This window comes from Styela clava, chromosome 10, assembly GCF_964204865.1.
Source record: "Styela clava chromosome 10, kaStyClav1.hap1.2, whole genome shotgun sequence".
NCBI lineage: Eukaryota > Metazoa > Chordata > Ascidiacea > Stolidobranchia > Styelidae > Styela > Styela clava.
Window position 1 is genome coordinate 15,045,149 of NC_135259.1, and position 12,069 is coordinate 15,057,217.

The 12,069-nt window shown below is 34.1% G+C and overlaps 1 protein-coding gene across 2 annotated transcripts; it reads left to right on the top strand.

Moving 5' to 3' along the window:
• The first annotated feature begins 1,162 nt into the window (after positions 1 to 1,162).
• LOC120337127 (uncharacterized) lies at positions 1,163 to 11,858 on the top strand. Of its 2 annotated transcripts, none has more exons than XM_078117125.1 (15): positions 1,163 to 1,463; positions 2,327 to 2,526; positions 4,525 to 4,753; positions 4,990 to 5,091; positions 5,625 to 5,694; positions 5,953 to 6,040; positions 6,385 to 6,434; positions 7,004 to 7,153; positions 7,347 to 7,444; positions 7,570 to 7,837; positions 8,190 to 8,306; positions 8,789 to 8,968; positions 10,066 to 10,172; positions 10,637 to 10,798; positions 11,191 to 11,858. In XM_078117125.1, the coding sequence occupies exons 2-15, from the start codon at positions 2,339 to 2,341 to the stop codon at positions 11,425 to 11,427; spliced, it is 2,046 nt and encodes a 681-aa protein (XP_077973251.1). In that variant the 5' UTR covers positions 1,163 to 1,463; positions 2,327 to 2,338; the 3' UTR covers positions 11,428 to 11,858. The 2 variants fall into 2 exon arrangements, with proteins under 2 accessions (XP_077973251.1, XP_077973250.1); XM_078117124.1 differs by lacking the exon at positions 1,163 to 1,463 and adding an exon at positions 1,705 to 1,821.
• The last annotated feature ends 211 nt before the right edge of the window (positions 11,859 to 12,069 follow it).

Genomic DNA, 12,069 nt, shown 5'->3' on the forward strand with positions numbered 1-12,069 from the left:
CGTGCCCTATTGAATAGCGAAACCGTTTTTACAAGGTCTCTAACGAAAAACAAATTTACTCTATTTTAATATTAGGGCCCGCAATATGTTGCCACAAAATGAATCAACTGTTAGTTCTATGTCATACTGTTACTTGAGAATACTTTGTCTCACTACATTGCTACCTCGGTTACTCATATTCCCAAATGGAAAACGTTACATTGCCTCAGTAAACAGAAGTTATATGGATCTTGGTCTTGTTATTCGTTGGTTGTGCAGTCTTTATTTACTCTGTTAATATTGACAAGTCGTTGACTGGAACGTGGGAGGTTGACTGCTCTGCCAATACCTGTGAGTTTTCGCTTTCAAAACAAGGGAATAGTAGCGAAAATAGAGACACTTCAACGTAAAACAATGTAGGCATTCACAATATCTTAAATCTGTTTCTGTAATGTTATTTACTCATTAGTTATTTTGACTGGGTTAATAAAAAATTACTTAATAAAAAAGCATGATGACACAATATATCATTTGCGAGTATTATTTTGTCTGGGATGTACGTTTTATCAAAGCTTCCAGATCAGATCAAACATTTTATATATATATATATGTCAAAGCGAATAAACAAATTATTAGTGTTATGTAGATTATATATATATATATATTTACTATGCACTGGAGAGGTGTAAAATGATATTCGATCAATCAGAGTCGGTTATAAAGTATGAACCAATCCCCAGACTTACTGATGTCACTTATTGTTCAACTATATGAACTCGTCAATGAAGTTTTCATCGAGTAAAATTATTCAAAATATCTGATTCTTTAATTCGGGGTTTTGCTTCCACCGTGTGGAAATAGATTAATACAGATGATAGATTAATTGTTAATATTTCCAATTTTTTAATATACATCACATATATGAAACGTTCTCTCAAAAAATGCTCATCAATTGTCATATATTTCGTTTGATAATTCTATTTAACACATCGCGAATTCATGAATATTTGTCCAAATTCGTTTTGGAAGAATTCGATACAAATGAAAGTATATTCAAAATAAAAACAACAACAAAACACTTAAACATAATTAGGGTTAGATCCGGAGTCTACACAGTCGGAATGTTATTATTTCAATAGAAATGGCGTATAAACACTATTAAGGCACAGGATTGTTATTGAAATAAATTTATTTTCACAATCAAGCTTGCTCATTTATATGTATTTACTCAGGAACAGATTTCGACTCCAACTAGTGTAGAAAAAAGATGAGGAACTTAGATAGCTATCGAGCGTCGTCCCGAGGCTTGACGAGGTGCTGTTGAAGGAACCAGTAAAGTCTCATTTGCAACAGTCTTAAACAAGCCCAAATAAAGTATCCATTTTTTGTTATGTTATAAAATAATCTAATTTTAACTGTAAAAGTATTTTTTGTGGTCAAATTTATAATTCATGTATCTCAGTTATGCAATCTGCTTACAACAGGTAAGCTTTGTCCAGATATAGCTAATTTATCTTAAAGTAGCTACTATGTATACAAAGTTATTCGATGTTCAAAGTTTATAAAAATGTTGAGTACAATCTAAAAATGTGTAGATCAAGATAGATGTGTAGATCAAGATAGATTTAGTAGAACTTAATTCTACTAAATTAGTGAGCCGTGTCCACAAGTCCCTTTGTATATTTTGAAGCCATTGAGACTTACTTAAGAGAATTTCAAGCTGTATGAATATGTAGGCGATAGGCGTTTAAAATAATATGGCGTGGCATATTGTTATTATTACTTATGTTAATCAAGTGCAATCGGAGATTACATAACTGCTTCTATTTCTAAGATTATAAGGTATCTGTTTTGAAATGTACCTATTTATGAATAATAATAATCCAACAAACAAATAACGCAAATGAATCTAAATACTGTTTCGACACCACGAACCCACACCAATTCACTACATAGTACACTGTATTATTGTTATGATATTCTTAATACAACGTATTATGTTACAAATGTGAATAAAGAGTATAGGAAAGCATTGGAAGGCATCGATCCATGACTCCGCTCACCTGATAAACCCATGACAGATTTAGCCACCGGGACGGTACGAGCTAAGCTTCGCATAATGTGCGTTTGAGAAAGTATTTACTATTAACGGTAGATTTCGTCATTGAGGTTCACAACAAATTAATTGACCATAATTTATGTGTGGTGAAAGGTTGGGGTACAAAAGGCTGTTTTTGATTACCTTACCGCGAGAATAAACAGACTGCAATTGCACCCGTTTATGTAAAATAGAACAGATTGTGTTACTGTAAAATACGAGTTAAACCGATGCATTCTAATTGAATAGTGTAGGTGAACAATGTCAAACGAAAGTTTTGGAGATGACCATGAGGAAGAAATACAGTTGATAGATATTGAAACCCTGGAGTTTGTGGAACATATAGACAGTGGTGGAATGGCAAATATATCGCTTTATAAATGGAATACAAACGGATCTACAACTTTGGTGGCAAAGAAAAGTCTATTTCGTGGATCAATGACTCGCAGGTACCTTCTACTCTTCTGATATGTTAAGCATTAGAGATTTTCTACCGAAGTTTCCACAGTGTCGTACGACTTTATTCATTCTTCAATTTTAATTGTTTGACGATCAACGTGTTTCTCTTCAGCTGAACTTGATGACGCCTCAGCCAGCCATGCAAAAGCTTCCGCATTATGTCCCCTGGTAATTACAACCCGTTTTTATATAGCTTAAAAATAGTTATTCAGTTATTTGTTTCAGACGCAAGGACTTGATGGTTGAGGAAGTCGTATTTTAACTCAGACTTTTAGATTTCTAAAAAAAAATTATAAGATCAAACCAGTCCCTCATTAAACTTTATTACAATGCGATTTGGTTTTAAAATTCATTGATGTCAATTTTGATAATCCTCTATTTTACTAGCAAAGTTGAACTATCCGTATATTGCCCAATTTAAAAGTCTTTAGTAATGCGGCGATTTTTCCAGACTCTGATTAACTCAAGTCATTCTCGGTGAATTCTGACTAGGGCTGTCCAAGCGAACCAAATATTCGAAATCGAATCGAATCGCAAATTATTGGAATCGTTTTTCGGCTAATTTTCGAATCGCTAAAATTAGGTACCGATACATTAAGCGGAAACCACCTTTACCGGATGTTTTTCATCGGGCAAGCGGCGGCGCTCCGAGCTCAGACCACTCTCGCTCCCGGATTAATTGGTTTCCGGATATTTCTCTCGCCTTCATTTTGTGATAAACATGTCATTACTAATGCCCGCCCGGTGGCACGTGATTAGCCATTTCATGCATGGTCATCATAACAAGGTATAATTGGTCATGATGTTTTTGAGAGAGAACAAGGAGAAAAAGGAGACAATTTAGAAAACGATGATTCTATAAATAGAATCGATTTGAAGCTGTTGAGTTAGTTATCATAGGAACATGGCACAGGCAACTCAAAGCTGAAACAGGTGTTTTGGGATCCTTATGATGGCAATACCTTCTTTGAATGGAATTTGTAATTTCATATGATGGCATTACTGTATTATCCATCTATATACCAAGACAAATAATTGCACTCTTGCATTTTGATGGCTGTTGTACACTAACAAAATTATAGTCATCAAATAATATTGCCATCAAACTAGCTTGGAATTTTTGAATGCAATTTTGAACTTGAGCAACAGTTTTATCTATATTGATGGTTGTTATTATTTTGCTGAAATTTACATAAAAAAACATAAGACTAGTGAATAGGATTAAAATAGCATCTACAGGCTTTACATGTCCTATTAAAACTGAATCCATCAAAATTGAGATTGCAATTTTTGAATAGTGCAATTTTTACTCTTAACACTCAACAGTTTTCGAGACCCAAATTTTGGAGTTCTCCAATTTTTTTGACCAGTTCATACAAGCGTGTGATCTCCCCTCATAAATCTGAAAACATTGTATTGCAAAATACCAGCAGTAAGTAAGATGTAACTGCACAAACGTTACCACAACATCGAAGGGCAGGCGTTTATTGTTTAATAGAGTTAGATTTAATATTGCGCAATCATATTCGGTTCGATTCGGGGAAAATATTTGATTCGAATCGAAAAAATATTCGATTTTGGACAGCCCTAATTCTGACAATGAAAAGTTGCATGCGACTTGATTCTTCTTATTCTAATTGTAATGTGTATGTTCAAAAGTGTCGTGTTTTTGTATCATCAATGGGTGTATGACGTCTAAGGTTTGAATTAACACGCACCCGATATCGCTATATCAATTCTCATCCAGTAGGCCTACTCGCGCGCAAAGCCATCACTGTTTGTCAAGATCTTTTGTTTAATAGCAGGTATTGTATTATATATTATTTTTGTATTGACAGAAATATATTTCTGATATTATATGTTTCGATTCCATGCATTACAAGAGTAGTTTACAGCATGATCGACTGATTGACAATATATTTTTGACTATTTTTATCAACAGGTAATCGTACGTATTAGCCGTTTTAAGGTAATTTCATGTTTTGCAGATACCGCTCAAACTTAAAAAAAGAGATGGCAATTCTGGCTCGACTCGATCACGAAAACATTGTAACAACATATGGAGCAGTGGAAACTGTCGACGATTTTGGGCTTGTCATGGAATACCACCAATTCACTTCATATTTGAAATTTTTCCGTTGTTTATGGGATAACATACAAAAAACATCAACAATTGACAAAGTGTTGGTGCCTCTGAAGATCAAAATAATATCAGAGGTTTGTCAGAAAGAGCAAATTATCTTAACTCATCCTTTACAGACTTTATATTGGCAGCTAATTATTCGTCAAAAAATAAAAAATGAATGCAAATTATAGCAATAAACGTTTATTAATTTACATCCGGTTTATTTTATAAATTTACCATTGAATTCAATGAAATTACTTTACTTTAACTTGCAACGCTACTCTTCATGTTATCTGGTGTTTAAACATGAAATCGACTGAATATTTAGGTCATATCAGCAATGAATTATCTACACAACAGAAATCCACCAATTCTACATTTGGATCTGAAAAGTGACAATGTGTTGCTGAATAGTGAATTACATGCTAAGGTTTGTTTGAACGTGTATGGATCTTTAAAATGGTGGCTGTATGACGCCATTTCAGTATTGGCATCATCAATTGGCCTTCTTGTCTCTTTTCTACAGTAAACCAAATCCTTGTAGGGTTAGAGATATGCATAAAAACGAAGTTGTAGAGCACCCACTGAAATTGAGTTGGAATCGAATCAATACTTCGCTACGCTTCGATAGAATTACTCGACAACCAAAAGTGAGACTTGACTAATGGCTGTAATTGAACCAAGTTATCACGCTGATGCAGAAATAATCCCATCCCATCCTGTTTTTAGAAATAACGCTAATTTGTTGCATTATATACGAAAGTCTCAATCATCGACTGTGAACAAAAGCTTGACTTGTGACTCGAGGACGAGATTTGTGACTTGATGAGATTCGTGCTCGACTCGAGAATTAAATGATTGTGACTCGATTTGACGAGTGACTCGAAGTTCAAGTACTGTTAGCCAAGACTGATACGTAGTGTTAGATACATTGACATAAGTTTTATTTACTTTACTTTATAGATATGCGATTTTGGATTGAGCCAAATGCGAACATTGAATACGTTACGCTCAAGATCAACTGTGACAGCAAGTGAGTTATTTTTTCTCATTTAAATTCTAGAATCCTTTTTCAATTTTGGAATCCTGGATTTGTCTATTATAAGTATGATGCTATGTGCCTGGCCGAAATACTGTAATATTTTATCATTTATTCTTCGTTTTAAATCCGGCGTTTGTATTTTGGTATACCAATTTAGAAATATACACCGAAACAATTCTTGTTATTGCTTATCCCTTTCGCTTTACAACATAAATAAGGTTAACATCCGTTTACTGATACATATTATAGGTTCTATTATTGGAACATATGGCTACATCGACCCTCAGAGACTTCAGGATATACATGTTAAACCCACGATAAAGTCAGATGTTTATGCGTAAGTGCAAATATTTTATAAAATCATTATATAGATAGAACATAGTTTCATTGCATACATTCAGAAACTTCTAAATCTAACTCGGGAAATTTTTTTTAAATAGGTATACTAATTTTTGTACCGGAAGTAATAAAATTTTGGAACGAATGTCCAGATTTTTTTTAATTTTTGTCGATCTTCTGAGGTCACGACATAATCTAAACTCTGATAAACATCTTTCATTCGAATATTTCAACTGTTTAAAATTAGAATAGGCATTCAAAGCTTAGCCTTACAAATTTGACCAAGTTTATATAAAAATGTCAGCGATAAGTCTGCTTAACTATTTTTAAATTCAATTTCAGCTTCGGAATTTTGCAATGGGAAATATTGACAGACAAAATATCTTATGAAGGTGATATAATATTTTAATTTGTACTTTACCATTCAATATATAAATAATGACACGCTTTTTGGATGTCGAGATGAGAACGACAGTGGCGATAGAATGGTATGTTCAAACGGCGTCAAAATTACTTGCGAGCCAAAGGTTAATCTCTTAAACCTACCCGAATTCACTATTTATTCATAACCAATTTGCTGTTTTCCGTTGAAAAAAAAAAATTTGATCGCTGATTTTAAGTAGAGAATTATTGACCTTGAGTGAAATAGTAAGAATCTATTTATGATTAGGATGCAAGTAATTTGATAATTTCGCATACAAAGCTTAGATTGATTTAGTATGCACAATACACTTACACCATAGATTATAGAACAACAAACGTTTATTCATATAAGAATACTTTTATCCAACGGTGTTTACATTTGCGCAAAGTTCTCTTTCTGTCAAATTTTGCACTTTGTTTGTACAAGGTCCAATAACAACTTGGTCGTTTACGTTAGTATTCTGTTACCACTGAATACTTCCGAATTTTAATATCGCTTTTTCCGAAAAATGTTTCATCACAAAAATTCCTATTTTAGAACTGGACAATGCACTAATTGCTTTCCATGTTGCAAATAGAGAGCTCCGTCCAGATATCTCCCAGGTTCCACAAGTACTGCCTGAGGAACTAATAAATATGATGGAAGCATCGTGGGCACAAGAACCATCAGACAGACCAACATTTGAAGGTTTACAAATATTTCATTTTAGAATGGTTTCTTTTTATTTAATTCAACTAAAATATATAAAAGGGTTTGGCATGTTGAGACAAAGAAGAGTTGGTTGATTTTTATAGTTTTGCGTTTTCGTGGCTAAAGTTCAATAGAAATATAACTACCATGATGTAATATCCATATTTCAGATGTTGGTTCTATTTTTCAGAGCTCGACGACCATATTCAAACGATTATAAATCGTATTCCTGCTTATAAAGAACAAGTTCGACAATCGAGAATACAAATATTAACGCTGTACAGATCAGTAAGTTTATTATATTTTCTTTTCTGACTTCTCTCTATTTCACTCTTTTCATATATTTCCACTTTGCTACCGCATCAAAACTATCCGTGTACAGTTCCCTTTCAAACGCTATTATACAACTTAAGCTGATGGAAAGGTGTTCCTTTGCTTCACAAAGCAGCTCACAATGTTTGAGCCATCGGGGGCACCAACCTTACAGCAGTGGCCTTAACGACAGAAGATATCCATTAAATGGAGGTGACCGTCCTCGCAGACCCATAAGTGCACCTAACCGTGGAAGTGTAACAAAACCCATGACAGATGATCCCGAAGGAAATAGGCATTCACTTCCAGATTTAACAAATGATGAACTAGCACCACTGTTGCAGCCTTCCGTGTCTGTTCCAAGATATGGTAATATATTTTCAATTTGCCTAGATTGTTCGCATGTTTCACACAATATCTTTGATTGGTTTTGGGAAGAAAAATTCGATGCCAGTAATCACTATGCTTGGAAACTCAGTTTAATTTCTTGGTTTGGAAAGCTTTTACTGGACGATTATATTTGATTATCGATGCTTTTCTTTGGAAGGGTTATTTGGAAATAAAAGTATAAAAAAAATATGGTAATAATATTTTCGGTTATAAAAGAGTTTGAGGACTTTTAAATAATTTAGAATGTGGCTCTCAAACGTGAAAATCAAATATATGTTCTTCTGTAATATTCTCCATACATTAAACAAATATTATTATCATATTTTCACAGTTTTGGAGAAAAAGCTTGTGTCTACAAAGAAGGTTCTTCTCGTCTTAGCTCTGTTTTTATCTGTTTGTGCAATTACTTCAGTTGGAGTTGTTGTATGGAAAACGAAAGAAAATAAAAGTAACTTTTAGTGGCTTTCAAACTTTATTTACATCGATATCTCAAATGCATGCTTTAATATGAACTTAAATATAAATATAGGTACAGAACGCCATAAAACCTGATGAGCTGTGAAGGCGACAAATACATTTCGACCGAGAATGCCGGCTTGTAGACTATGTAGCTGACTGTATTTCTCGATTCCTTCATTTGTCAAATCCAGAAATACAAACCATACTTTGGCCTAAATCCTAAAGTAAGCGCTGCCAAATGCAAAGGGCAACCCGAAAGAAAGAACTGGCCTTGAGACCGATCGATCGAGAACGGGGAAACACGTGCTCGTAACACGTGACATCTGTGTGATGTCATAATTAGCAAGTAATAAATGACACGTGACATTACCAGGGTCAAATTCAGACTACGTCGATTATTACAATTTATGTATATGTGAAATTAGGAATCATATGGCAAACTCACCGTGATTCATTTGTTTTCATTTTCAGACTCACCATGCAGGATACTGGACGCACCAGAACATGGGAATGTGACTTGCTCAACTGGGTCTGATCAATACAATATTAAATGTAATTTTGTGTGCGACGAAGGTTACGGAATTATTGGAAAAGATACGATTCTATGCAGTGGGGGGAAATGGAACGACAAGAAGCCTGTTTGCGAGAGAGGTTTGTTGGGATGTTCAAAACATAGTTTTGTTGCTCTATAAAGAAGTAGGCAAGCACAATTTAGGTTGGGAACTTATGTTTTAATTTGTTGTGAGTTTTGACTATCAATAAATACTGGTTAACCCAGTGATTCTCAACATTTTTTAGTTTGCGGAACGGTAAAATTCCGAAACGAATTTTGCGGACCGATGAAACCAACCCAAATTGTCAAAAACACAATACATATTTGAACGAATGTAATTACGACAAAGCATGCAATTCAAATGCAGACAATTCATTTGTTGATAAATTTGTCTTTCAATATCATACGTGTTAAACCCGCTTCTAATGAAGTTTCTGCAAAGCGAAACAAAGCGTTGACTTCCACACGATTCTCCAGTTTGGTCTTGGTGAGAGGTAACGATGAAAAAGCTTTTCTAACATAAGTGTGGGTTGTACAAAAATCAGCAGTAATTTAATGGATTTATCACTGAGCTTAGGATATTTGCCATCAAGTGATATCCAAAAGTTTGATAAATTCAAGTATTTATGCTTCGACATCAACGTGGTATCGCAGGAATGTTAAAACATCAATTCTTTTTCAACAGCGTTACAATTGTACGAATTAAAATCCTTTGTAAAAGGATTAACTATCCAAAGGTTTCCCAGACTAGGATTGACATTTTTCGGAAAGTATTTTCCAAAACTAATTTGAACGGTATAAGTTACGTAAACGTACGAGTTTTTCAGCCAGTTTAAAATAAATCCAACAAGGCAAGTACTATGTGCTTCTGAACTTCTCCGTTATGATGAATAAAATCCAGCCGTTCAAGACTTGAAATAAGCGTAGGACATCTGACCAATTTTGGTTCACACATCAATAGGAGTTAAAACTCACAAAATGGGCAGTCAATAATGTCTTAAATTTGAAAATTGAGAGATAATATTGGAATATAATTGGCGGATCGACATCAAGGTTGACGAGAACCAGCACCGGTAATTTTATCTACATTAATTGGGCTTCATGAAAAGTACATATTTTACTCAAACCCCCGTAATACATATGTATTTGAATAAATGACTAAATCTGCAATAATTGTTTGTAATTTATATTTTAGTTTGCGATCAGCCAGAACCAGTATCCAATGGGGAATTGAACTGCACTCACCAATATTTTGTGAATTCAACATGTACTGTGAAATGTCTAAACAATCACCAAATTCAGGTAAATAATACTGAATAAATAATTGAAAACGTTGAAATTTATTCCAGGTTTGAAAAAAGTTTGTTCTTTTTTCGCATCGATTTTCAGTGTTGTTATTGAAAAAAATTGGTACTTCCAAAGTATGGGAACCAAGATGGCGGACACCGGAACGTAGTATGTGTACCAGATTAGGGTTAGGTCATAATTTCAAGTACAAATACTACGGGAGTCACTTGGCTAGTGCCCGAACTCGTAATAGAACTAAAATAAGAACAATACAATACAATTTTGTCTTAACTCGAACCTGGTACACTTACTACGTTCCGGTGTCCGCCATCTTGGTTCCCATACTCCGGGAGTATTAAACATTTTATGTGCAAATAACTAGTGAACTTACAGTATATCGCCAAGCTTGAGATGAACCGGAGAAACTTTAGTTTAAATAAATATCACGTATGAAAATAACTTCACTGATATTTATTCAGGGAAACAAAACCATTTCATGCGAAACAAACGGAAATTGGTCAAATCCCGAACCTTCCTGTACCTGTCCACACTGTTACGTAGGAGATAAATGTGAATATTCTATATTATGGACTAATGTTGATGCAACTCTAGATGACTTACAAATGTACCAAGTAATACCGGTGAGTAGCTTATGGCAATTCCTTATATTTACCTCCTGGTTCAATACTTCTTATCCCTTTTCTTTTTTTCTCAAATGCAATAATGTTCTTCCATCTCTCACGAGGCCAGCCTCTTACCGTCAATCAGATAGGCTACATATAGTTTCATTTCGGAATACTTTTATGATTCTACTCTATTTCTACTTATTGTTTATTTATCTACTGAAATATGAGAATTTAGAACAAAATCGGTAAACAAAAAGTATTTTGAAACGAATGTTCGAACGTGAGACGAACGTTGCAATAGATTCTTCATTCTGAATTGTTAAAATAAAATTCTAACTCAGAAATATACAACATTCTTTACTTATTATCACAGTTTTGTGTATATTATACCACTATTACGACTCTAGGTAAATTATGGCCGTCACACTTTTACCTGCACCGCTGGAATATATAAGTGGTTTAAGTTTCACGGAAAATGCGAAGACTCAACAGCTCATCAATCACAAGATTGTAATGCAGGCGATGGATATGATTCAGCTTCAGGAGGAGCAAAGCATGCGGCGGCCGAGTTGATTCGTAAACTTGTTCAACAAACATTATATCCTGAACCCTGTGATCCTCAAAACATGCCTACAAATTGTTGACTATCGCAGTCTTTTATCTAAAATAGATAACCGTTGGCTTCAAAGATAAATCCAGATGTGAAATGCCAGACATCGATACGATGGAATTACGACTTAACCATCGCTACTATCACAAATACAATCTATTTTCTCCTGCAAATATTCTCAAGTAATATTAAACTTATACCATTAAATGATTAAAGCTGTTTACTGTGATGCACAAATGAGCAAAGGTATCAACCATGCTCATGTACCAAGCAAAACTCTAACAGTGAATTACAGAGAAAAAGACGGATATTAAACTATAGTCATGTTGTGATTAGCTAAATGGTGGTTTTGACTTCTTGCTATATTAGTCTCCGACTTCGTTCTGTAAGATGTTATTGAATTCCGAATTCACAACCTTGCTACTGAAGCTCAATTTATCTGATTCAACACCGTGATTGCGCGGTAATTTTTTTTATTCCAGAATAATTTTTCGAGTGTAACTATAATATGGTTTATTCAGAACCACATTTTCAGTTTGTGAAATCATTGTTCTCAAATTATTATTTAGTCACCAATTGCAGTTTTCTGTTAAGAAAGAATACGATTTTGTAATATTTCCATGCGAATTCTATTGCGTTATTATAACATCACATTAACATAAATATATTAAAATAT